Source organism: Gadus macrocephalus, chromosome 3, assembly GCF_031168955.1.
Source record: "Gadus macrocephalus chromosome 3, ASM3116895v1".
NCBI classification, from domain to species: Eukaryota; Metazoa; Chordata; class Actinopteri; order Gadiformes; family Gadidae; genus Gadus; species Gadus macrocephalus.
This window is the reverse complement of record NC_082384.1, coordinates 7,547,889-7,574,380: the sequence shown is the minus strand read 5'-3', so window position 1 is coordinate 7,574,380 and position 26,492 is coordinate 7,547,889. Positions and strand designations below refer to the sequence as shown.

Here is a 26,492-nt window from a genome sequence, read left to right as displayed (position 1 = left end):
GTATATTATTGCCTCAAATATTTAGGAGAATAGGAAAGGTCAGATGCATCATTTTTCTGACGAGTTACAAAAAGTTTGAGCATGCCTTCAGCACATCATTAATTAACACAAAATGTCAAAAAGCCAGAAGACCAACAATATTCACTACTAATCCATGGCGTGTGTAGGAGAATGCAATATATATTTATTTAAAGTAGAAGCTGCGCCCGCTCAGGATTAACTTTAATGACCTCTGATTGGCTGACATGGTTTCAGGGTGATTAAGCATTGATGCCACTGACTTGCCGGCATCACTGCCCTAAAAATAACGAAAACCGGAAAGCACTTTTACAAAGCAGGGTTGTTGTATGAATGCTCAAAATTCAATCTACATTAAGAAAAGTATTTTTAATGGGAAACAGTATCTCAAAATGTATAATTTTACATCATAAGAACGATGCCACACATTAATATGATAAAGCGTCACAAATCTCTTTGAATAAATCGTTTTTTAACAAAACCAATCAAGGCTATGAAAACCTTTATGGCAGAATGTTCCTGTTTGTCAACAGGTAGGTGAAAACCTATAGAGAGATTTGAATGCCCTTAAATTAAGCAAAATCAACCATTGGTACTGCATTCAAATGTTCAAATATTGCAGCAGTTTGATAAAAAACATGTTCATGGCCAAAGCTTGGAATTAACATGTTCATATTGTGGTCACACTGACAGGTCTGAAGTAGGGATCGACCGATATATCGGTCGGCCGATATTCACGGTTTTTACGTGTATCGGTATCGGCCGATACGCGGCTGATTTTCGCCGATTTTTTTTTTCTTTTTTTTTACTTGTTCTACCTCACCTGTTTTTAATATTTGTTAAATATTGTTCATCTACTTGTTCTTACTTGTTCTACTTCACCTGTTTTTACTATTTGTTAAATATTGTTTTTTATATTGAAGTTCAATAAATGTTCCTTTAAAAAAAACAAAAATAATAATAAAAATAATAATAATCGGGCTCAAGAAAATCGGTATCGGCGTATCGGCTAAGGCTGAGGAAAAAATATCGGTATCGTATCGGCCCTAAAAAATCGGTATCGGTCGATCCCTAGTCTGAAGACAAAGAACTGTTATGTAATGTTATCTGTTCAAGCATTATCAAACAGGAAGGTGTGATTTACCATTATTGGCATAACAGTGATGCGGTACGGAACGACAAGTTGTGTTAAACAAACCCTCATGTAATATCGCTTAATAATGAATTCCTAAATGCAGGTGGAACACATTAATGAATTAAATGAAACATCTCTTTTCAAACACAGGTTTACATTATAGCCTGCTATGAATTTATATGGACTTGTATGGCTTGGTATTTGCGAAAAGGAATGTGTGAAGGTGATGGTATTTCCTGAAAGCTGTTCTACTGTAGACTTCAGTGTCTATCCAACGATAAACAGTAAGATTTAAACATTCTTAAGACATTATTTTAGATGATTTGCTTGGATTATTTTTTTAATAACATATTTTGATGAACAATATTGTCACTATCGATTCAAATTATTCACATTAAGCATACTAGCTTTCAACCATCAAAATACATGTCCTTTTCATATGCCAGAGTTGTAGACCAAATCATTGCATATCAAAATATACCCCAAATCCATAAAAAAAAGTTTATAGATGAATAAATAATACATTCTTCTATTTCATGCTGTGAACCGAGAACATTGAGTTTGTGTACAAAGCGGGGCAACGCAAACGTCTAACAAACATAGGTTATCAGCCTGACGTCTGAAGTATTGTCCCCTGCCTTGTATTAGTGAGAAGAGAGCCAAATCAATAGGTTTGATTATAGTGTCCATCACCATTAAATTGCTTGAATACTAAACAAGGCACTTAAGAGGCAAATTGAACCAGGAATGGGGGAGGTGACAGCATAACAGTGTGAGAGAGGACGTGTGTCCTGCTGGCATTTCTGTGACAGCAAGATTCTGCATTTGCGCTATTATGCTTTCTGAGCTAATTATTCCTACAAAGAAACATTAAAATGCTTGCATGCCAAACGAGTCATCTTGAATCTGATGGGGAAGAGTGAATGATTTGTTACTATTTCAAACAAAAGCATCGGAACCTTGACAGAAACAAAAAACGAAATATTGCAGTGATCATAACATGGCAAGATTTTAAAACAAATTCAAAAACAATTATGGGATGTAGTAGGACTGGTCAATGCACACTGTGTAGAGGGTGGATTAGGCATTTAGTGTAATTTGACAATTACTTCTGGTGCTGGACTGGGCGGTCCTGCTACATGAATTAAAAAAAAACATAGCAGACTGACAATCATATATATTAAACATATCACCATATATCATATATACATTTAAAATAGTAGTAGACATCTGCCTGGGAAGGCACACTTCTTGAAGCTGCTCTGTGAGACTTTTAGAACAATATATTAATCTAGAGCATGAAGTTGCCAAAGAAACGCACGCATCAAAGATCTTGGCAGAGAGAAAGGACAAATCGAAAGTCGAGGAGTGCTCATACTCACACACGTTCACTCGGTGGCAAGAGTTATACTAAGACTGTCAGAACAGATTAAGGCACCAAACGTGACATATCATGTGAATGTGCTGAAGTCCTTGAAGCTGGCTGCTCTCCATCCTCACGTGAGACAGCCTCCTTCCTGTGAGCATTAGGCCACGCGATCGGGAATCGAGTTGTATTGCTTTGATTATTCACCCTTTGCGTGATTGGTTTGGCGTAGGAGCGTGTGTGTTCACACGCATAATCATGGGTTCATGTGTGTGCGCACACGCATAAAGGGGTGCGTGCACCAGTGCTTTCATGTGCATAGGCTTGCAAGCACGTGTGTGCGTGTTCATGCTTAAATATTCAGTGTTGACTGTGTGGTATTTGGGCAGTTTTTATGGGATCTCTTCAAATCTTCCGGTATCGATGTTCCTCAACAATTCATTTGAAACAGTCAACCTCCTCTACAGTCCAGCAGAGACTGTCCACCTCAGAAAACCTCAGGAGCTAGACTCTGTCCACCTAAACCTCAGAAGCTAGACTCTGTCCACCTAAACCTCAGAAGCTAGACTCTGTCCACCTAAACCTCAGAAGCTAGACTCTGTCCACCTAAACCTCAGAAGCTAGACTCTGTCCACCTAAACCTCAGAAGCGAGACTCTGTCCACCTAAACCTCAGAAGCTAGACTCTGTCCACCTAAACCTCAGAAGCGAGACTCTGTCCACCTAAACCTCAGAAGCGAGACTCTGTCCACCTAAACCTCAGAAGCTAGACTCTGTCCACCTAAACCTCAGAAGCTAGACTCTGTCCACCTAAACCTCAGAAGCGAGACTCTGTCCACCTAAACCTCAGAAGCTGGACTCTGGCACTGTTTTCTTGCGCCCCAGGGAGTGGGTGCTGTGACGTGGCCTCTGCAGGGTGCCGTGGGACAGCTTGTCCGTGGGCTGGCCGTGGGGGGACGCGGTCGCATGGGGGATTCCGTTGCGGTGAAGTGAGGCCGTCCTGCGCATCGTCGCCTCTGTCTTAGAGGGGATATTGGAGGAGCTTTGGGAGCGCTTGATATCTGCTGTGCCGCGGGCCGCCTTCCCGTTGGGCAGCTCGGCACCGGGATGGCCCGCACCATCCGAGCGCCGCCCTTCACTGGCAGCCGCAGTGCCCCCTGCCTCCCCATTGGACAGTGACAGCCTGGAGGAGCTGCTCCTCCCTGTGTCTGCGTCTGCGTCCCCTGACGGCCCGCAATGCCTCGTCCTCCTGACGTCCTTGTCCTTCTTCAGGAAGTTCCCCTTGAGGAACGAGAACATCCCGTCGTTGCCCCTGGCCTCCTCTTCCTCGCCGGGCTGGGGTTCCCCTCCGCGGGACCCCTGCTCCCCCCTCTGGGCGGCGGGCCGCTCTGCCCTCCCCGCATGCTCTTTGGTCCTGCTCAGAGAACCCTGCCGGAGGCTGGGCGTGCTTACGCTGTGCTGGACCCCCGCGCCGGACCCCCTCCTGGTCTCGACCTCCTCCGGGGGCACCTTGGAGGACCCCTGCTTCCCGCTGTCCTTCCTGCGGGTCAGGGTGGCCCTGCCCAGGGTGGCGGTGCTGGCGGTCGTGCTCGTGGCGGGGCTCTCCCCCTTCCCCTGGCTGCTCTTCCCGCCGCGCCTCAGGCTTGAAGTCTTGCCGCCCGACGTGCGCCTCTGGCCCTCTGCCACCTGCGACCCCGGAGACTCTGGACAGCCGCCCTCCTCCGGCCGGCCCATGCAGTTGAGCCCGCCCACGCCGGGGTGGCCGTGGCGAGCTTTGTCCTTGGCGGCGGGCTGCCCCGCCATCAGACTGACGATGGGCTCCTTGGTGCAGCGCGGCCGGCGCCCGGACTCCAGGTACTCCACCAGCTCGGCCGGGCCCGGCGGGGGCTCGGGGGGCGGCGCCGCGCTCTGGGGTTTCCGTCGGTCCTTGGAGCCGAAGGACCAGCGGAGGGGCAGGACTTTGTTCAGGGTGTCCCGGGCCTTGCTGGGGCTCCTCATGCTGACGCTGCGGCCCTTCAGACCCCTCTCAAACGGCCGGCTCTCAAACCTGCCTGATTGGTGGAAAATAAAAACAGGGAAAACCAGAAATAAGTAAGAATTTAAAAAAGAAAATCATTGAGTGTATCCGGCAATTCACAGTACAAATATTTGTAGGATTTTTTTTGTGATAACTTTTTTTGTGACACGTTTGTTCACGTTTGTGTTTAAGAATATTGGTGATAAGTTGTGTTGTTATTAATATTTTTATACATGTGTCTAGTTGTGCTACCCCTACCCCACCCCCTAATTTTCTCTTTGTGTGGCTACAGCCTTATTATCAAACTCAGGGAATTTCCAATGCAGTCTGTTTGGAACCACTGGCAGCAATGAACAGAGAGCGGGCAGTGGCATCACTTGTGAGGTAGTCTCCATGGCAGCGGTAAATAACAGTTTGGGCAGAGCTGACCACCTTGGTGAGTTGGAACGTAAGGGAATTAAATCATACTGTGAAGCGAAGCAAGGTATTTTCTTATTTAAGCAAATTAAAAACTGAAATTGTGTATTTACAGGAAACAAACGTATTAAATAAGGACCAACCAAAACTTTGAAGAGGAGGATTTACACAAATGTTCCACTCTGACTTTAATAGCAAAAGTAGAGGGGTGGCCATTCTCCTGCACCGAGTTCGCGAGAAGGGACAGAAATGGTCGCTATGCAATTGTTCAAGGGAAATTATTGAATAGGCCAACTGTGCTTGCGAATGTGTACACCCCAATTAGTACAAAGCTCCAGTACAAAGCTCACCACACATAATACATCTCCAAGCTGCATTAATGCTTCTCTTCAAGTAATGGGGTGACCCCCCCCCCCCCCACCATGCTTTTTTTTTTTTAGTGGGGGGGGGGTCACCATGCTGAGGGAGCACAAAATGTACTCCCTCAGCATACATGGCGTCTACTAAGACTACTCTAGGTAAAGACTTTGTTACTTCATAAACACGCACATAGATCTATTTCTCGAAACCAAAGAGTCTCCTGAGATAAGTTATCGAACGCTGTGGGAAACCATGAGGGCATATGTGAGGGGACAAGTGATATCCTATAACGCCGGTGAGAATAAGAGGAAAACCAAATGGGCTAGCGAGTTGATTGACAGGATTAAAGTAGTAACCAATTACATTGGACATCACCCTCTGAAAACTTGTACAGAGAGAGAATTTCCCTTCAGACAGAATTTGATTCCCTTACAAACAGTAACGCTATGGATCTTCATTTGAAATCGCGACATAAATGTTATGAATATGTGGAACCTGCCAGTAAGCTCTTGCTCAATCAACTTGGGAGGTCGGCAACAGCAGGTCTTATAGTTGCGATAAAATATAGAGAGGGTAATATTGTTACGGACCAAAGGGACATTAACGCTCAATTTAAATCTTTCTATGAGGACTTATATACATCAGAAGCGTACTACTTTAGTATATTGGAGATGCCAACTTTAGATGGAGAGGACAAATCACGATTGGAAAGGAATATAACCTTCACTGAGATTGATAGTGCATTTAAAAAACTGAAATCCGGAAAGGCTCCAGGCCGTGATTGGTATCCAATTTAGGTTTAAAAAAAATTGCTCCCAAATTGCTACCATTATTGTTTTTGAAGAAGTCTTGATTGAAAATACACTCCGCCGGACTACGATAACAGGCCTCCATCTCATTTTTACCCAAAAAATATAAGGATCCCTTGCTATGCGAGTCGTACCATCCAGTCAGTCAGCTATGTGGAGACTAAAACATTTTAACAAAGGTGCTGGTAGGTAGACTGGAGAGAATCATGCCTAAATTGATACATCCCGATCAGACGTGTTCTGGAGTGGGTAGGCAGTTGTCGAGCAACCTTCAGCGTGTATTCAATGTTCAATGTGTATTCAGCATGTATCAACCTAACAATGTCAAGTCAGAGATTATAATAGCTTGAGATGCCGAAAAAAGCTTTTGACATGATTGAATACAGCTACCTGTTCAATGCACTAGAGAAGTTTGGCTTTGGCCCTACTCTCAAGATTTGATATGCGACACCGCAACCCTCAGCAAGAACAAATAAGATAATCTATTTTCCCCTTCTCCCAGGACGAGACAAGGGAATGCAATAATGCAATAATGTAAAAAAACACTTATCTCTAACAACCCCACAGAGTACCTGGGTAGATGAATGTCTGAGCATGGATCCAGCTGGCAGGGTTCGCTGTCAAGGCTAGGGCAGGGCTCCAGAGTGCGACCAAAATATTTAAGGGTGTGACTAATAATTTTTCTAGATCGCACCGTTGCACCCAACGCTGCCCGGGGAAAACATACATAACCTTCGCAATCGCATCGTCTGTCTGTGACGGAACTCGCACTCGGTAGGATCATATACTGTTCTTAAACAACAAGGGAAAGTGCTCGGTCGGGTCCTTGGTTCTGATTGGCTGTGGTTCTTTTCACTGCTTGCGTTTTTTTTTTTTTTTAATCGAGAGCAACCTGAGCGCCAGAGTTTCTTTCTCCGCTTCCATGAAGCGGAGAAAGAAAGTAAACGAGACAAAAGCCGAGTGAGGCGAGGTAAAAATATGTTTTTTCATTAAAAAAACGAGGCCTACTGTTCCAACCAGCCCTACTACTGGGAGTCTGGACCCCACAACACGCACAAATTTAAAAACGCAATAAACGGCAGGCGTGTTAAACAACCCATCTGTCCTACAGGACAGGGCAGATCCGTCTTCCATCTAATAAGCCATTTCTTTATTTAAAACATGATCATTGCACACCAGGTTTATATTTTTCCACTATTGTTGGTAGGACCACATGAGTCTCATGCAGGCCTTTATTAATCTGTACCCTATATGTTTCAAAACCTTTAAAAACATATATGGAAGACAGACAGCACGTGTCCGCCTCTCCTCTCCCTCTCCCGCTGTCAACCAAAGTGCGCTATCATTTGTAGTGTCTATCATCTCGGGCCCCGTTCATTGTGAACATGGACCTATAAATAAAAGGACAGCGGAATAAAACATGGCGCCTATTCATTCCTGTGAAAAAACATTGGTGAGTTCCGGATTTAGAAATATTCTCATTCTCTAGCATTGTTAGCATTGTAGCATCATAAGGTCTGAGCAAGTAGCCTACCCACATAATGAATTGTAATACACCAACATTGTTAACTGTCATACATAACTAAACAAGCAAATTAAAACTAAATACCAACCCAACTAAAATGTTTAGGTCAGACTTAACAATTAACAATATTATAAAAATGACATAGGTCTCCCATAAGCATTCAGATAATCAATACGTCCATGCCTGTCATAGCCATTTCAATGATATGTGTGTTTTGTGGTTTCCACACTGGCTAGCGCAAATGGCATATGGTTCCCACAATAGGTTATTAGAGCTCATCAGCACAGGTGGAGGTGATTGTGAGGCTGGATGAGCAAACCGCTTTTGAACATGATACCATAATGCACCCGAACTTTGTCTTTGGATCTTTTGAATAAATGGATCAATAAATGGTCAATTGCAATGATCGCAAGGAGAGGAACGTGAGAGTTATTGAGCGCACACGTCCAACAGCTGAACCAGTCTATAAATTCATTTAATTGACTTTAAGTGATAAAAAGTCACCACTAAAAAGGGTTTTGATGACGCGTCAAATCACCCGAAGTATATCCAGAGTTTTGGAGTTAGCATTCAATTGCAGCAAAATCAACAATAAATATATCATGAAATATAGTGTTGGAGCACAATGTTGTTTTAGGGGGACTTGTGCAGGCTGCACAAGTCCTTTTATTTGGAAATGTTTTACTTTGCTTAATGTTTTAGTTTGAAATATTCAATTTCAGCTCAGTGAAGAACTTGAAACACTTTATTATTTATTTTTTTATTTAATTGTGCGTAAAATAAAGACAAGCATTTCTCTACACCTTATGCTGCGTTCCTGGGACACTTTTTAGCCCGTAAGTTGCGAGCTGGAACTGGAAGCACATCGGGTTCTGAGTTGAGGGTTTGACTGCCGTTCCAGGGCATTTTCACAGGTAGAAGGTTGTGAAAACACAGGTTACGGGTTGCCTGGAATGCAGCATTATTCTTGTTTAAAAATGATTCACATTAGGTGAAAGTTATGTAGAGCGATAAAAAGGTGACCATATGGCTTTATGGCATCGCAAGGAAAAGTTGGGGGCACCTACATTTTGAACTGGTGCACCTAAGAAAATAAGCGCACCAGTGCATCCAATGCAAAAAGTTTGTCTGGAGCCCTGTAGGGTATGATAATATTCAGAGTGTAGCTTCCCGATCTCTAGATCATTTAATGGGTCGATGGGAGGAGTAGCTAGGAATGGATTTATCGGAAATGGATTTTCGAGATTGGGTAAACCGCAATTACACAAATCATCAATTTGCATTAACTGCAAACTTTCTGTGTCTTTCTGCCTTCTCTTCCCTACTTGCTAGACGTCTGATACTCTTTAGTTGGAAGAAAGCTCTGCCACCATCTCACAGGCGCTGGGTGGAGGATGTTATGCACCATCTTAAGCTGGAACGGCTTAAAAGCACTGCCCGAGGCTCTACCCAGAAGCTCCATAAGGTCTAGCAAGCATTCCTTATTATTTCATTCAGTGCTTATTTCATTCAGTGCTGTTTTTTCTTTTTGTGCTTTATTATGTGTATTGTATGTATGTTAAAAACCAATAAAGGAGGAGCACTACACAAAACAGTCAGGGCAAAGACGAGGGCAAAGAGGTCGCAAGTGACGTTACACTGCAGACAAGTCTCCTGCGAGTATTTCCTCAAAAAGTATTGCAAGTGCTTAATCTTCAAGAGGCCATTTACTTTTAGTCAGACTGAACATCCACACAAACATGAAATAGGCTTTGTCGTGTAACCTTGACATTTTCCATTAAATGTTCCATATTTTACAGGGAAGAATCAAGGTTTTTCAAGACGTGTGGAATCACTGATTGTGAGTATTGTGTTATACCATTGTGTACAAACAATCCAATGAAATAGATTGTGTATGTGGAACCTTGTGGAGCTCACCTTTCTCCTGCTTCGGGGAGTTGTCCTCGAAGACTGGGGGCTCCGGGGAGTCGGGGAGGGGGTCGGGGCAGGCGACGGAGTGGCGAGACGCCACACTGCTCCTCATGCTGTCGTCCGTCAGCCGGATCAGCCAGTGGTCTGACATGGAGGAGCTGGTGGAGCCTGGGAGACGCACATGGGGGAGAGAGAGATGGAGACTGAGAGGCAGGGCTGAATGAAATTAGCTCCTTTCAAGGTTTTGAGTTAAACTGCAACAATGATCTGTACTGAGCTTTGGGATGTGCAGCAGTGAAAGCCTTATTTCAGCAAGTAATATAATAACATAAGTACCATCATTATATAGTATGGATAGAGCATTTCAAGTGAACGGTTTGGATTCAGCCACTGGCTTCCTCCACACAGCACGTATGGGATATTGCAGTTTTGCTTTTTGAAACGTTATTCCAATAAAACATGTTTTAACCAGAAATGAAAAGACTTCGTTGCAACAGCCCTATTTAAAAATGTTACACGGTGGCATGCTTTACTTGTTGTCGTATTGTTTTTTAATTATAATTTTAATTGCAGACAGGTCTCCCCTTTGCACCTCATACCTTATTTTCTCTGTACCAAGGAACAAATACAAGTAGGTCTTCAGAATTAGTGTGCGTGGATTCGGTTTGAGTTTGAGCTAAGCGATAAGTGGGCCATATAATTGAACAATCAAATAAAAGAGGAGCATAAAAGAGCCAACATGGCGGAAATGCTATTCAAGTGCACGGGTGATGCGATCACAAGAGATGAGCTCAGAGTGCGTCAGCTCACTCTTGGCCATGACTCAATTGTCCTTTGTGAATGTGTCTCAAAGGAAAAACCTGTCGGTGAGTAACGGATAATTCCAGTTGGTGTTGAGGAGTTGAGGGGGCTCGAGATTGGACGGAGCCAATTCCAATTGATAAGCAAAACGGGGGATTTTTAAGATTGTGCCTGCAAACAAGTTTTGTATGATGTACTCGTGGCATTATATTATCAGTGTCTCCTATGCTTTTACTCTGTACGCAAAGATATAGATCGATATTTAAAGGAATTTTCCCCCAGGAAGATGATAAAGATTTATCTATCTATCTATCTATATCAATTTATTATTTTCAGTTTTTATATTATATGAACTAATAACAAAGAAAGTATATATTTAATATTTTTATATTAAATATCAAATACACTTTTTAAAAACATTTTAATTTCCGTCTTATTTTTCTTTCTATACAAATGATTCATGTCAGCCAAAAAGTGCCTTTTGTTGTTGCAATGTATGTATTTGATATAAAAGTGCTACAAACGATGAGATCATGGAGGAATGCACCTGCTGCTGAGGGCTGTCCACATTGAGCGATCCGTGGCGAGTAAGGCCCACTTAGGGCAGCCACCTTCTGACTATGATATAAACTGAGCTGTAAAGCTGACAACACGCCTATTGGATCCCCCATATTCAGGAGGAAGATACAGTGCGGTAGATCAAGCACACAAATGTAAAGTGACATCAGAGAAGAAAAAGGTTGTGGACAAAGAAGGAGGAAAGGACAAAGAAGCCAACTTCCCAGATCCCTCCAGCAGAAAGTGATGAACCTGATGTGCTTTATGTCTTCTTCTACTTGTAAGGTCATCTCTATTTTATACTTTTATTGAAATCAATATGTTAAGTCGTGAAGGGACTTGGACTTAAGAAATTACTATTTTATCCTGTGATTATCCACCCTTGCTAAAGTAGAAATTCCCATAAAAAATCTTCAAACATAATACTGGATTGTCAACGAAATAGTAATCCTACATTGGACAGAGCTCGCACAAGTCCAGCCTCTATCTCGGGAGAACTTTAACCATGCCTGAAATCCAACGTAGGAGTGCGCATGAGTTAGAGTGCCATCAATCAAAAAATCTCTATGCAGTTGTCTCATACCCCCCACGGAGCTACTTGCAGACCAGGGGGGGATGGTGTTCCTCCTCTGGTAGAACAAGATGTAGGCCCCCCTGGTGCACACGTCCTCCTCTGGCACCAGGTCAACACTGCTGTCGTCGTAGCTGTACCACTGGCCGTCCACAGAGTTCCTGCAGTAGGCTGCAACAGGGTAACAGGAGGGGACACACCATCACGATAACGTCTGCAGTTCCAGTGGTGAGGGGGATCTCCTCGACATTCATTCGAATGAGATCATCTTAGAAACGATTATATGAGGACATTTAAATTTGTATTTCCTTTGTCTTTCCTGTGAGGACTCTTGCCTGTTGAACATGAAAAATGTCATTTTTGGTGTTGGTGTTGGGAACATTTTCCCTGATTATGAATAATACAAGTTTTTTTGTCATTGGGTGTGACTTGTAAGTGAATAGATGACCGCTCTGTAAAGAGAGTATGAGAAACTAACACCGGCGGATTTTTCATCTCCTGCATCTGCCATGGTTCCAACGACACCCTCACCTTAAACCATCTATCCCTGTCCTTTAATTTGAGTTAATCCCAAAACATTTCTTTTACAGAAATCATAAGAAATCTATTCTTTAACCTCGTGGCCGCGAAGACAGGCCCTGTTCTAACGAGCAACGGTTTCGTGATGAGGGCGCGCTCTTTAAGCGGGTATTATCAATCCAAAAACTGTTTCTAATGTCGATTCGACATTCAGGTTAAATCATCCACCTTCCACTGCTGTCAGGAACCAAGCGCTGTTGAGTTCCCAGGCTGTCTCTAATAACCGAGGGTGGGGGGGGGGGGGGGGGGGGGGGGGGAGCCGGGTGCGAGTGTGTACCAGTGTAGTGCCCTCCGTGCATGCCCCCGTGGTGGTTGCACACGGCGTACAGGTCGTACAGGTAGTCCTGGGGCAGGGCCGGGCTGGGGGTCTGGCCGGAGGGGGGCTTCCACGCCGGCGGCCAGGGCCCCAGGTTCAGGCTCTTCATGCTCTGGCTCCTCTTCACCACGTGGGGGGCCATGTCCAGGCCGGCCATGGGGAAGCGCACCAGCGTGGACAGCTTGTTCCGCCTCTCACCCACCTGTCAGGGGTGCCAGGGGCCACCGTGTCAATATCAATCCCATACCCATGTCAGGCCGGTTAAACACACACCACCCGCATACCCGACACACAGACACATGCACACTGTCTGCCTGTGTGTGGGTGACCTCATTCCAATAATACAACGTTAATCATTTTTTTCTGATTAAAAAGTTTGGACAGCTTTTTGTCTCAGCAGCCGTCCGAAACAGCAGAGTGTGTGTGTGTGTGTGTGTGTGTGTGTGTGTGTGTGTGTGTGTGTGTGTGTGTGTGTGTGTGTGTGTGTGTGTGTGTGTGTGTGTGTGTGTGTGTGTGTGTGTGCGTGTGTGTGTGGGGCGGGGGGGTTTAAACTGGAGCTAGACACTGTGTGTGTGTATGGAGTAGAGTTTAGATTCTCTGCCCGAGCCCGAGCCCGAGCCCGACCCGCAGGCCGGGTTGGGCCGATATTTCCCACCACTATCCTCGGGCCGGGTCGGGCCGGGCCTTTGATCGAGGGTTTTTATATTTATTTTTATCATTGCTTTATTGGCCTAATCTGAGGAGAAATCTATGCCATAAACCGAAATATTATAGGCCTTTATTACACGGGTCTTCTCAATGCCGTGGAACGCTCCGTTCACTTGCATGGGTAGTAGTCCGGTGACTTGTCAACCCCAGCGTCTTCCGTTGCTAAGCGACATCACCGTCTTTGCGGACAAATTATTTCTCTGCTGATCAACACTACGAATGCTGGTAACGAATAAATTGTAAAAAGACACACCATTTGAAGTTCGTTTTGGCAAGTAGCCGTGTAATAAGCGGGATAATGTATAGAACGTCGCCGGTCATTATCGAAAATAAGCCCCTTCAGGGCGAAGCAAGACACCTTCGCTGCGCGTCGGTGTCCTGTCCGCCAATATAGGGCTTATTTTCGATAATGACCCGAGTTCTAGACATTATCCCTTGCAAAAATATTTTGCAGAGTAGGCCTATAGTAACAAATGTGTACAAAGTTACATACGTATTAAAAAAAATGTCGGGTTAAAATCGGGCTCGGGCTCATAATTACAGTTAATGGGTCGGGCCGGGCCGGGCTCGGACAGAACGTGCACGGGCTCGGCCCGGGTCGGGCTTGATTTTCTGGGCCCGATCTAAGCTCTAGTATGGAGGGGGGGGTTCTCCCTGGAGCTAGTCGCACTGTGTGTGCGTGTGTGTGTGTGTGTGTGTGTGTGTGTGTGTGTGTGTGTGTGTGTGTGTGTGTGTGTGTTTGGGGGGGGGGGGGTCCTACCTGCCGGAAGCGCTTCAGGTGGAGGATGAGGATGTCTGGGAGGGTCCACAGGCTCATCTTCACCATGCCCTGCTGGAGCTGCTTACAGTGGGGGCAGCGCCACGCGTCGTCCGGGGCAAGCTGGAGGACACGACACATCCATCAGTCCTCAACGCATCAGTCTATCAATACACGTAAAGTATAAAAGCATGGCAGGTGACTCATGGATGTTATGCAGACAGATGCTCTGCTCCTTGTCTCTGGATCAGAACTCTTCGTGGTCGTCTCCGTGGCAACGGTCGTGTCCTCGTCACCAGCATCAGACGGTAGAGACACTGTTGAGTCTGGCTGGAGATGGAGTCCTTGGGTGTGTTACGAAGACACATAACACACACCCCCCCCCCCCCCCCCCCCCTGGACTCAACACCTTCTGGACTCCCTCCCCCTCTCCATCCCTCGTTACAGTACAGTATGCCGCGAGTCATGTGACGAGCCCGCTAGCTGCGTCCTCCCCCCGGTGTCTGAGCTGGGACACCTCGCCTCCCAGACACCCTTCCCCCCTCCCACATGTGTTTGTGATGTTTTTAATATGTTGCTGATGTGCTGAGGTGTTTTTTTTCCTAATCCCTATACTTTGCCCCCCTAAGAAGAGCCTAGTTTGGAAATTACCTTTTTTTCCCCTCGTTTTCCCTCTTGTTTTCCTTTTATCAAAATAATAAATTTCGTGACATGTGCAATGACAATAAAGTATCTATCTATCCATCTATCCATCCATCCATCCATCCATCCATCCATCCATCCATCCATCCATCCATCCATCCATCCATCCATCCATCCATCCATCAAGCTATCTTTCTATCTATAACTCAACAATAGCCTCTGGCCAGACCATCCCAATAAAAGCTGAAGCGAAGGGGGATCACAGGCTTGTAAAGCAATTTCATTGGCCTTTATTCTGTTTTGTGAAAAACAGCCCCAGGCTACCATCCTTATCATTCCTCTCCACAATAGTGTCTTTGAATATCCCCACACCTTTGTCTGTATGTTCTCAGTCAGGTTAGCAATAGGGATTAGGTCTAGCCAAGAAATTGCGTCCAAGGCTTACATGGCCCTGGTAGGCTTGTGATGCATATTCATAATCTTGTACAAATATATGGACAGATAAGTCAACATTAATAACTGTTAATACACAATTCTCCTTAATGCTGTAGAATGCTCAAATCACTTGAATGGGCCTTCCCAACGTTCGACCGCTTTCAAGAAAGTGGATTTTATCCCTCTGAGTCACGTATTTCGTAGCACTCCACAAGGAGTTCGCCCTGTCAGGGCTTATTTTCCAGACAATGACCGACGTTCTATAAATTATCCCTTGCATAACTGCTGCCTTAGCCTCACATAACGCTTGCAGCACAGTAGAGACGGTGGTGGTGGTGGTGGGGTGAGACGGATGTCTCACCATTAGAAGAAAAATAGATAAATTAACCCAAAACTAATTTACATAAGTGCATCACCTGCTCCTGCGTCAGCTGCCTTTGCTCCCGTTGAAGGGATGTGATGTTTTTGTGACATCAGACTACCTGTTAGGGGGAGATCACCAGTGTTGGCGCTGCTATGCATTTCTCCGATCTCTGTTCCCCTACAGGCTGGCTGCGTCCCGCCACGGTTCCTGATTGTGGGTTGGGCATCGGTTATAAAAGGTGCCTCTACCGACGTCTGTCGGATTCGCCCGCTTTGCACGTCCCGCTTCCGCACTGGGCAGTCGGAAGGCAGCTTTGCATGGTACCACTCCGGCACCTCGCGTTCTATGTGTGGTTATAGGGTTGTTTTGCTGCATTAGTTGCACTCATACCCGTATGGGATCTTTCTTTGTTATCTTTTAGTTCTGTTACTTATATTTAGCGTTGATGGTTGATGATGGGTTTTCACGTTATTTAGTTAGGGTTAGTCAGAGCATTAGCAGAGGATCCGGAAGACTCATGTAACCCCCTTGGGCCCTATTTTAACGGTCTGAAACGCAAGTGAGAAGCGCCAAGCGCAAGTAGCTTTGTGGGTGGTTCTAAGGCGATGTTGCTATTTTACCGGCGCATAAATTACTCTTGCGCCCAGGCGCAAATCTAACAAGGTTTGGTCTGAAGTAGCCTAATTACCCGTAGGTGTGATTTGGCCGTTACGTGCAATAAACCAATGAGCGTGCCATCACCCATCCCCTTTAAGAGCCATGATCGCATTTGAATCTGACGATTTGATATTTTGACAGCGCGTTTGCAGTCTCCGATGAGATAGATGCATGACCACATTAATTTCAAACTTCAAATGGCTCAGTTTATGGCCAAATAGTATGGCCTAATTCACACATGGAATAGCGTTTTCTTCCACAACTCAGAAACACTCCTCAAAGTCCTCAAATAAATTTCAGCAAAGAAAACTTAACACACATGATATGCGGTAACTGTGGTTCTATTTACGCGTGCCCGCATTCATTAATTATTTTACACATACACACACCCGCATTCATTCATTCTTTTCAACACTCACTCGTGGTAAAACAATGTTTTACTCATCAATCCTAAATGTTATGGGCTTGTACACGATGTCTGTGTCAAGGAAATATGTGTTTGCTGTACGATGTTTGCAGATACATTGATTTAAAAGTACAACTTATTACCACTGTATCAGCTGTTCTTTCATAAATAATTTACCAAGAATGAGTGGCTAGGTACATGAGAGACGCAAAGTGTATGCGCGAGGTGTAAAAGCAACATTATGCATGCGCCCCTAAAAATAGCATCTGAAAAAGGCGCCACTGACTTTAAACCAGGTATTTTCTGGTTTGTGGCGCAATTGTTTTCTGAAACTGCAAAATAGCCCCAGGGAACGTTTGCGCTAGAACACGCCTCCCCCTTTCGCCGAACCGCCCCTTGGAGCGCAAGATCATTCCCTAATTTACCGATGCGTGGCGGTGTAGGGTAAAGAACGCTCTGCGCCAGTTGCAAACTAGCAACAACATATATGTCAGTGTAGAAAGTAAATTGCGCCGGATGCAAGATAGGGCCCCTTCCCTTTCCTTTCACAACACCGGTACTAAGGACCGCTTCTGAAAAAGAAGCGGTATAATAAAGTTGGCGTGGGTCGTAAGACTCGTAACCAGTGTTGGGAACGTTACTTTAAAAAAGTAATTAGTTATGGTTATTCACTACTTGTTCCAAAAAGTAACTGAGTTAGTAACTGAATTACTCTATAATAAAAGTAACTAGTTACCAGGGAAAGTAACTATTTACGTTACTGTAAAAAAATGAAAGTTGCTACATGTCAAAGAAATTGGATTTTTCTGAGCAGTTTTCACTTGGCCTTAATGTGTTTAACGGTTGAACTGCCCATTCAAGGCGCTGATATGCTTCCAACTGAGGCCCCGTCCAAACTAACCTGAGTAAATCTACAAACGCATAAATATTTATCCGTTTAGCCCTTCCGTCCACACTAAAACTGAGAAGTCCGACACTGAAAACAATGCTTTTCGAAAACGATCGCTGAGGTGGATAAATGTGAAAATGCTGGGTTTGCGTTGTAGTGTGGACAGGGTAGACGGAGGCTTTCAGTAACGATGACATTCGGTTACCTTGACACTGCCACAAGCTTGCGCTCGAGACAGAGACGCTAATCAAAAAAATGGCAGGTGAAATGAAAATGATGATCTCTCTGTACAATGAACAAATTTATCTCCAGAAACAACTCAGAGCGCATCTCCGATGTGTGAGAGAGGGCGACTGGTTCACATCCCTGGATCTCAAGGATGCCTACTTCCACGTCCCTGTTCGGCAGGCGCACAGGAAGTTTCGCCGCTTTGCCTTTATGAGGCTTTGTGTTGCGCCGGCGTTGGGACCGCTCAGGCATCAAGGAAAGAGGGTTCTCTTCTACCTCGACGACCTACTTATTCTGAGCAACTCAGAGGAAGCTGCGAGAAAGGACGCCATGACGGTGATAAACTATCTCTCTTTCATGGATTTTGCTGATCAACTGGGGAAAGAGCCTCCCCGCTCCCCAGCCGGCAGATAGTCGACTTGGGGCTTTGCCTAGACTCAGCCACCATGACAGCGATGCTCTCGCCTCCTCGACGAGACGGCATCCTGTAGGCTCTCTCCCGCTTTCGCGTTTGCAGAAACGTGACCACACTGGCCCCAACGCGTTAGGGTTGATGGCAGCCGCCCATCCCGTGGTTCCCCCGCATCGGCTCTTAATGCGCAGACTCCGGTTTGACCCCATGCGACACAAGCTCAGGATGCTCCTCTTACCCCGTTCTGTGTCACCCGACCTGGAATATTGGGAAAACCCCCCCGCCCTTCTCAGGGGTGTTCCCCTGGGCAGAGTGACTTCCTACGTACGTAGTGGTCTTCGCGGACGCCTCGTTGACGCATAGGGGAGGAGCGTGTCTCTCCCACAGCAAACATAAATGTACGTGGCTGCCCCGTTCTGATCAGGACAGACAGCGTGTCGGCGGCGGAGTACATAAACAGACAGCGGGGAGTGCGCTCCTCTGCTCTCCACCGGAAGGCGGTCAAGCTCTGGCTTTGGGCTCATCATTATCTCCTCAGCCTAAGAGCCCTACTTCGGGGCGGACCTCATGTCTCGCGGCGGTCACCACGAGTCGAGTTGCAGAACATCCCGACATTGTCAGACTGATCTTGCAGAGGTTCTGGACGGCTCAGGTGGACCTGTTCGTGTGCAGGGAGAACACACACTGCAGGTGGTGTTTCTCTCTCAACCCTCGGGATCTTCCCCCATTAGGGATGGATGCGTTGACACACACACCTTGGCCGTGGGCTCTCTTGTATGCAATTCCCCCGCTCCAGCTCATCCTTCCTCTTCTGGAACGGGTCAGACAGGAGAGATTGTCCCTCGTTATAGTGGCTCCGTAGAACCGCTCAGCTCTGTGGTTTCCAGAGCTAGCGTCCTCTCGCGGACGGCGCTGTGGCCGGTACCGTTCAGATCGGATGCGCTTTCACAGGCCCACGGGACAGTGCACCACCCGCCCGATGTTTCGCGACGGCTGTTGGTTTGGCTCCTGAGAGGTTGATCCTGCAGGGCAAAGGTTTGCCTGAGATGGTTATCAACACTATCCAGAGTGCTCATGCAACTTATACTTCTTCCCTCTATGCGGTGAAGTGGGGCGCTTTCTCTAATTGGTATGACAGGAACCACGCTGTGCCATCTCTATGCAAGGTGGGAAGCGTGCTTGCGTTTCTGCAGTACTTATTGGAAAAAGATTTGGCATTCTCCACTATCAAGGTGTATGCAGCAGCTGTTTCGGCTGGCCATGCAGGCTGTGATGGTAGACTGGTCTTCAGCCACTGGACAAGAGATTCTTGCGTGGCGCAAGACGTGTTAGGCCTGTTTCGCGCATGCTGTTTCGCACATACACTCAGGCCCCTTTGGATGCCCTATCCTTTAAGACGGCGCTCTTATTGGCTTTGGTTTCTGCCAAGCGGGCCGGTGAGTTGACTGCTCTGTCTGTCAGCCCGAGCTGCTTGTTGCTGAACGAGGACAGCTCCTTTACACTACTCAGACCTAATCCTGCGTTCCTCCCAAAGAACATTAACAGTTCTTTCCGGTTGAGGGATATTGTGCTTAAGGCTTTTCACCCCCCGCCTAATTCTAGTGAGGCGGAGCGGAGTTGCATCGTCTGTGCCCGGTGCGGGCGCTGGCTATGTACGTGAAACGCTCGGCCGCGTTCCGCTCCACACAACAGTTGTTTGTTTGCAATGCTGCCAGGGGCCACGCTCTGTCTAAACAGCGGTTTTCTCGCTGGATATGTGAGGGTGTTTGCTTAGCCTACTCTCAGCAGGGCTTAGCACCACCGTTGGGCGTTAAAGCTCAGTCGACACGGGCCTGGCCGCCTCAACGGCTCTACTCAGAGGCATTTCGGTGGAAGACAAGGGCCCCTATTATGGCTTAAGAATATAGGTGTGTTCTTTTAAGCAGCATCAATCCTCTCGCCGGCTGGCGAGTTGGATTGAACTGCCAGTATTTCTCTCCCGCCGTTTTACAAATGAGAAACGGACTAGAGGGGTTTTCCTATTGGCGAGTTGGACTCCATAGCTCCGCTCCCGGTGGCAGCGGACCTAATGGGAACCGTATTACTCTGGTTTTTCTTTTCCTTTTCATGGATTCCATGAAGCACGGATTGAGCCAGAGTTTTTACAGACTCACTTTTTCTATTGATCATCGCCTTGCTAGGAGGAATATTTTTTTTATAAAGCTGTTGCGTTTTGCACATCCTCAGCTTTTTTGAGTCTGATGTGCCCTGGTGACTTTTTGACTGGGGTCCAGCAGGAGTACATTGATTGGGCTCCGCTCGCAGCTTCGCCTTAGCCCATAAGTCAAAGCCTAGACGGCGTAGCCTACATGAAATAGAATGATAGTTATGATATTATAACTCTACTTCTATGATTGTAGGCGTAACCGTTTAGTTTCCCACCTTCTGTACCAAATGTTGAAAGAATAGCGTGGAGGATGAACAGCGGTATGTCCTGCCTTATATACACAGTGCCGTGGGAAATGTGGGCGGTGCCCAAGTTGATTGGTGCATAGTTTACATTTTCAGTGAGTGCGAGCACGTGCAAGGGACAAGGCCATAAGGCAAAGCCTAAGCGGCTACGGCTACAATCATAGGACTAAAGTTATAATATAACTATCGTTCATGTGAATGCCCACGCACTATGCCTAGCAGCGTTATGGAGGATAAGAGGAATAAAAAAGGCAACCGGACAGTCATTGAGATCCAAATTTGAATGAAGCTGTACAGCCAGCAAAAGAACAGCCTGTGGAGTTATGTAAGGCAGCAGACCACGGGGCCGTGGCGTCCGGAAGAAACTCCCCAGGGACGCGCAGGGGCTGGCCGTACACCAGCTCTGCCGACGAGGCCTGAAGATCGTCCTTGGGGGCGGAGCGAAGGCCCAGCATAACCCACGGGAGGCGGTCAGCCCAGTCGCCGCCCGTAAGGCTGGCCCTGAGCGCGGCCTTCATGTCCCGATGAAACCGCTCGCAAAGCCCGTTGCTCTGTGGGTTATAGGCTGTGGTGCGGTGGACCTTCACCCCCAGGACCCCGGCGACCGCAGTCCAAAGCTCCGACGTGAACTGCGGCCCCCGGTCTGAGGAAATGTCTGACGGTGTGCCGAAACGGGCCACCCAAGCCATAACGAACGCCCGGGCCACCTCAGCTGCTGTAGTGGAGGACAGGGGAACCACTTCTGGCCACCTGGTGGTCCGGTCCACCATGGTAAGGAGGTAGGTGTAACCACGGGAGGGTGAAAGCGGGCCCACCAGGTCCACATTCACGTGGTCGAAACGCCTCTCCGGCACTTTGAAGAGTGCCAAGGGGGCTTTGGTATGCCGAGTCACCTTCGCACGCTGGCACGCCACACAGACAGCAGCCCAGGCCCTGACGTCCTTCCGCAGGCCCGGCCAGACGAACTTGGCCCCCACGAGCTTGGCAGAGGCCTTCACCCCTGGGTGGGAAAGGCTGTGGATCGTGTCGAAAACCTTACGCCTCCAGCCAGCAGGCACCATGGGGCGCGGTTGGCCAGTAGAGACGTCGTTTTTCATAAAATTGAAGAGCAATTAACAGCTGTAACTCTGCGCTGTGATGAGCTCTGACACTCACCGTAAGTCCAGCGACCGCTCTTCAATAAGTTCACATCGATCCTTCCTACAGAATCTATTGCCCCCCTTTGCTGCTGGCCTGTGCTCACACTAGGCAATCTCAACTGGGCCTGAGTACTGTTGCCTCTTGTCCAAACGCCATCAAGTTGTTATATGCTGCTTAGTAGATCAATGGAGAACAACATAGAGAACACAATTGACACTTTACTGACTTTGTTGCTTATTTGGAGCCGTTCTACTCAGATACAGCCCTCTCTCACTGAGCGTTTTAGACTGCCAAATATGCAGTTTTATGCACGCTTTTTTCACGACACAGTCCGCGTGTTTACACTCCCCAAGGAAAATTTCCTGTTTGAGCTAGAACCCCAATTTACCCTCTCGGACCCTGCACACAATGTCGGTTTATTGGGTTTCATTCTGTTGTAAATGCGACTGATCCGAGGTTCAGGGGGGGGTGGGGGGGGTTGGGGTAGAGGTGTTGCTGCGCTGTCTCCACAGAGGCAACGCAGCGATATGATCATGAGCAGTTCTAATTGGAGAGAAATTGAAATCCGCAAGCTCCTGATCAGATGAGAGAAGGTGATGCAATCGTATTAAAGAAAGACGTTGAAGGATGGTGCGATCTACGAGAGAGACGCAGAGGAACTGTCCTTACGAGGCTTTTGACGGGATAAAAAAGAAGAAGAAATAAAGAATATGTTGGCGTTTTTGCACTTGTAAATAGTTAATCGCGTTAGTAGCCTACATTATTCTAAAGAGGTCTAGACTCTGTGCGCAGCCCCACCTTCTCCAGTGAAGTAAGAAAGCCTGCGTCGTGACGAATGGGGGATTTTTGATCAAACACTCAACTTCGCTATCGCACCAACGTGAACCCACTCTTGACCGCTTGCCGCCATGTTTATTGTTTAATGGGGTAGAAGGGTTGCATGGACTATACGTCATCCAGCTCAGGTTGCATATCCGTGCGCGTGTGCGTGTCGGCTCATTAGCATCTGTACCGTGGCCTGAGCACTAGGGATGGGCACGATTAATTGACGATTGACTAATTGATCAATTAAGAATTTCTTCGATGACGTAAATTTTTCATCGATAAAAATAATGCTAAAAAATATCTTCACACGGTGTGTCTTTTTACAATTACAATTCGTAGTGTTGTTCAGCAGAGAAATAGTCCGCCAAAGACGTTGACGTTGCTTAGCAACCTGACACGCTGGGGTTGATGCCATCTCGGTTGATAAGATGGCAGACTACTTGCGGAGTGCTAAGAAAAGATGTGAATCAGGCAAAATAATCCACTTTCCTTGACAGCGGTCCAGTTCGTCCAATAATTGTATGCATGTTGAATGTAGCGGACTACACCACCTCTTCTATTCCGCATGGAATTCTATTCCAATCAGAGAATTGTATTCCGATTATCCAGGTTTACATGGACACTTCTGATCCGATTAGATTTATAATCGGTAAAGATCAATACCTATCATACAATCCAAATGTACTGTATATATGGCATTTACAAAAGTGGCAAGCGTATGTCCGTATGTCTCTTGCGCATTCTTGTGTATTCTGATTGAGGCGTGTATATGATCATTTTCTATTCCGATTGAGCTGTTCTTCCACTTCTAATCAGACCAGAAGTGTCCATGTAAACGCGGGAGGATTAACGATCAATTTAATTGCATTTTGAATATAGCATCTAAATAGTTAATTTTTATGTAAAAATATTAATGATTAATCGAAAATTGATCGTTAATTGTCCAGACGATAGACTAAGACAATTTAATCTAATGTCCATCCCTACTGAGCACACTTCTCCGAAGTGTGATCAGGCCATGGAATTGAACTGTACTTGAGTATGGTTGGCGTGCTCACACTAGCCAAACGATCTAGACTTTAGGGGCGCACTAGGTGTCAAACGGACTTGGGAACCGATGGCCTAGTGTGAATGCGCCCTTAGTCACTGGACCAAGATCAATGCCATTCCTGGTTTGTAGGTATGAAGCCTTGAGGGATGTAGATCAGGGGTTCTCAAACTTTTCACCACCACAAATAACTCGCCATTACAGCAATCCTATTTTTTACGTTTTAGTCTCAACCTCATTTGTGCCCCCCCCCCCCCCTAAAAAGTACCTCTCGATTTCTACGCGATTTACGTGAATGACCCAATTGACCAAGAAAACGGCGATTGTCGCCGAAAAGCGGCAAGTTTGTAGGTGTGTAGATGTTACCACGGTTACAGTGCTAGTGTGAAGTGTCACCTGGTCTGATGCCTTGAGGGATCTAGTCTCACGAGGCTAGATGTTACCGTGGTTACAGTGCCGGTATGAAGTGTCAACTGGTCTGAAGCCTTCAGGGATCTAAATGGTCTCACGAGGCTAGATGTTACCGTGGTTACAGTGCTAGTGTGAAGTGTCACCTGTTCCTCTTTGGTGTACAGCTGGAAGCACTCGTCCAGAGTGCAGCTGTGTTGCTGTAGATGTTGCTGCTGCTGGTTCCTCACACTCTCTGCATCCTTCACTACCTCCTCCTGGATACTGCCAAACAGACTGACGCGAATACACACACACACACACACACACACACACACACACAAACAAATACACACACACACACACACGACCATAACAGAGTTACATTGTGTAATCATCATATAAACATAAGCTGTGGATCTCAGTCCCTCAAGTTTGCAGTTGCATGCTGAGGCCCCGCTCTCACTTATTCATTCATTTGATGTGCATAGTAAATTCAGTTTGTGTGTGTGTGTCTGTGTGTGTGCGGTTTGCATGTTTATAAGTGTGTGTGTGTTGCTCACCAGTCCTTGACCTTGTGCTCCCACTCAATGACCAGCTTGACATGAGGGGTCCCCCCGGTCCCACACAGCTTCAGCCCCCTATGCCCCAACCAAACACACACATGGCCGCACGCAAACACGTAAGCACACACACACACACACACACACACACACACACACACACACACACACACACACAGTAATTAACACAGTGTGTGTGTGTGTGTGTGTGTGTGTGTGTGTGTGTAAGTGTAAGTGTGTGTGTGTGTGTTGCAGGGGCGGCCTTCCCTACAGGCGGGTTAGGCGGCCGCCTAGAGCGCCATCTAGAGGGGGAGCGCAAAATAATGCGCCCGAAAAATAAATAAAAAACACAATTATATATATTTTTTCCCTCCTGGCGCATATTTTTGCGCCCCTTCTATATCTCCAACCAATATTTTGACATTAAAAATAAATAAATCTAACATTAGGGTAAAATGAGCCAAAAATCGAAAACGGAAGGGGAACCTACCTCCTTGGTTTCGTCAGAACATGCTAGTACTATAAGGCGTTTGGTTAGAGTGTTTTCAAGAATCGAGAATCAAGAACGAAATCAAGAAAATGAAGAGGCAAAAGCCATCCCGGGTGCAATTTAAGAAGAAGAGAAAGGAAGAAGAAGAGAAACGTGCAAAGGAGAAAGGTAAATCTTTAAATCCTGTTCTTTGCCTATAATGAATTCCAAATAGGAAAGGTTGATGAATGCGTGAATTGCTTCGGGCACTTTAGTTGAGTTAAGAAGAAAATATGTACCTCAATCAAAGTTGTCCTACTCCCTGTCATATAGTTATTTCAAGATTTTACAGAGGCGGGTATATCAAAAATGATATGTCCATTTATTCTACATTATATAAAAAAATACATGATTAAAATAGGGGCGCACTGTATAACGACCATAGCCAGTGCAACAGCACTTCAAATATATTACTCGTTGCATAGTACACCCTTTAAGGAAGACAAACACGGCAACTTGTCAACAATGAGGAATACTGGTAAAAATCCAAGTGTTGTATGTCAAATTTAGCGAATGGATTTTGTGTAATCTCGCCTGTTAGCTAACGCTAGCTAGCCAGTGACTTGTGACGTAACTTGTTTTTGCCATTCAGTCAAAACATCAGTTTGAGTTAATTAACATGCCGAGAGCGGTATTGCAGACATATAGAGATGTAGAACATTATAGCTCGCAACATATTGAGAGCTGTGAACTTAGTTCAAACTTTTGAATAATGAACTATGAACTGAACTCGTTCATTTTAAAATGTGTGAACTATGAACTGAACTAGTCAAGTGAACTTTCCCAAAACGGGGCATGTGTCCATAAACCGTCTCACAGGGGGGCGTGGTCGGAGCGTAGTTCAGCAGGGCACAGGCTTGCCATTTCCTCCGTGGATTTTATTCTTGAATTAATGTTTGTTCATCGTTGCGATCGTTGTTGTGTTTATGTGAAAGAAATGCAGTTACAGGGCAAAACAGTTTTTCAAGGTTGCAATTCAGTTTTCGTGGGGAATTAACAAACTATTTTTTTTTTTTTTTTTTTTTGCGGAGGGGGGGGGGGGGGGGGGGGGGGGCGCCAGGAGTGAAGCTCGCCTAGAGCGCCAAATGTGCTGGGGCCGCCCCTGGTGTGTTGTTACGTATTTTAAGCACATAAGCTGCCCCCACATAGCCACTAGGAAGCAGGATCGAACACACAAGCTGTAATATCTACCCCAGCCACAGAAGGCAGCATCTTTAAGACAGACGCGGAAGCCGCAGCTAAGACGTCACATAGGCCACGCCCACTTCACATAGGCCACGCCTACTTGGTTCATTGGCAGCGCCCGGAGCCAGAGGACGCCAGAGATTCATAGGCGGACCCGCAGAGAACCTCGGGCCTGAGCCCCGGGGCTCGAAGTAGCTCTCGGTATTTTTTCTCCACGCGTGTTAGATACATTTCCCTCCCTTTGGTTTCATAGTTACCATACCGAAATACTTTAACAAATAAAGTGAGTTAAAAGCGACCCGTTTCAAACTACTTTCAACAAGAACGCGACAGTGTAAAAGGCTCACATGGGTCTTGAGTGACCCTGATCCCAGGTAACGACAGTTCACATCAAGCCTCTTGGTTTAGCTGATCACTAGTGGACGCTGGTTCACAGCATGCCTAAGAATGAGCCTCCAAATACGCCTGATTGACCACATGTGAT

At 46.2% G+C, this 26,492-nt stretch overlaps 1 protein-coding gene across 1 annotated transcript in view; it reads right to left on the bottom strand.

Moving 5' to 3' along the window:
- Positions 1-368: 368 nt before the first annotated feature.
- Positions 369-26,492, bottom strand: part of usp43a (ubiquitin specific peptidase 43a) — a 98,892-nt gene continuing 72,768 nt past the window's right edge. Inside the window, exons 10-16 of the mRNA XM_060046941.1 lie at positions 24,295-24,372; positions 23,899-24,028; positions 13,851-13,970; positions 12,344-12,584; positions 11,500-11,658; positions 9,564-9,725; positions 369-4,569 (exon numbers count right to left, since the gene is read on the bottom strand). Coding sequence (XP_059902924.1) covers positions 3,365-4,569; positions 9,564-9,725; positions 11,500-11,658; positions 12,344-12,584; positions 13,851-13,970; positions 23,899-24,028; positions 24,295-24,372 — 2,095 coding nt within the window. The 3' untranslated portion in view covers positions 369-3,364. The remainder of the gene's footprint in view (positions 4,570-9,563; positions 9,726-11,499; positions 11,659-12,343; positions 12,585-13,850; positions 13,971-23,898; positions 24,029-24,294; positions 24,373-26,492) is intronic.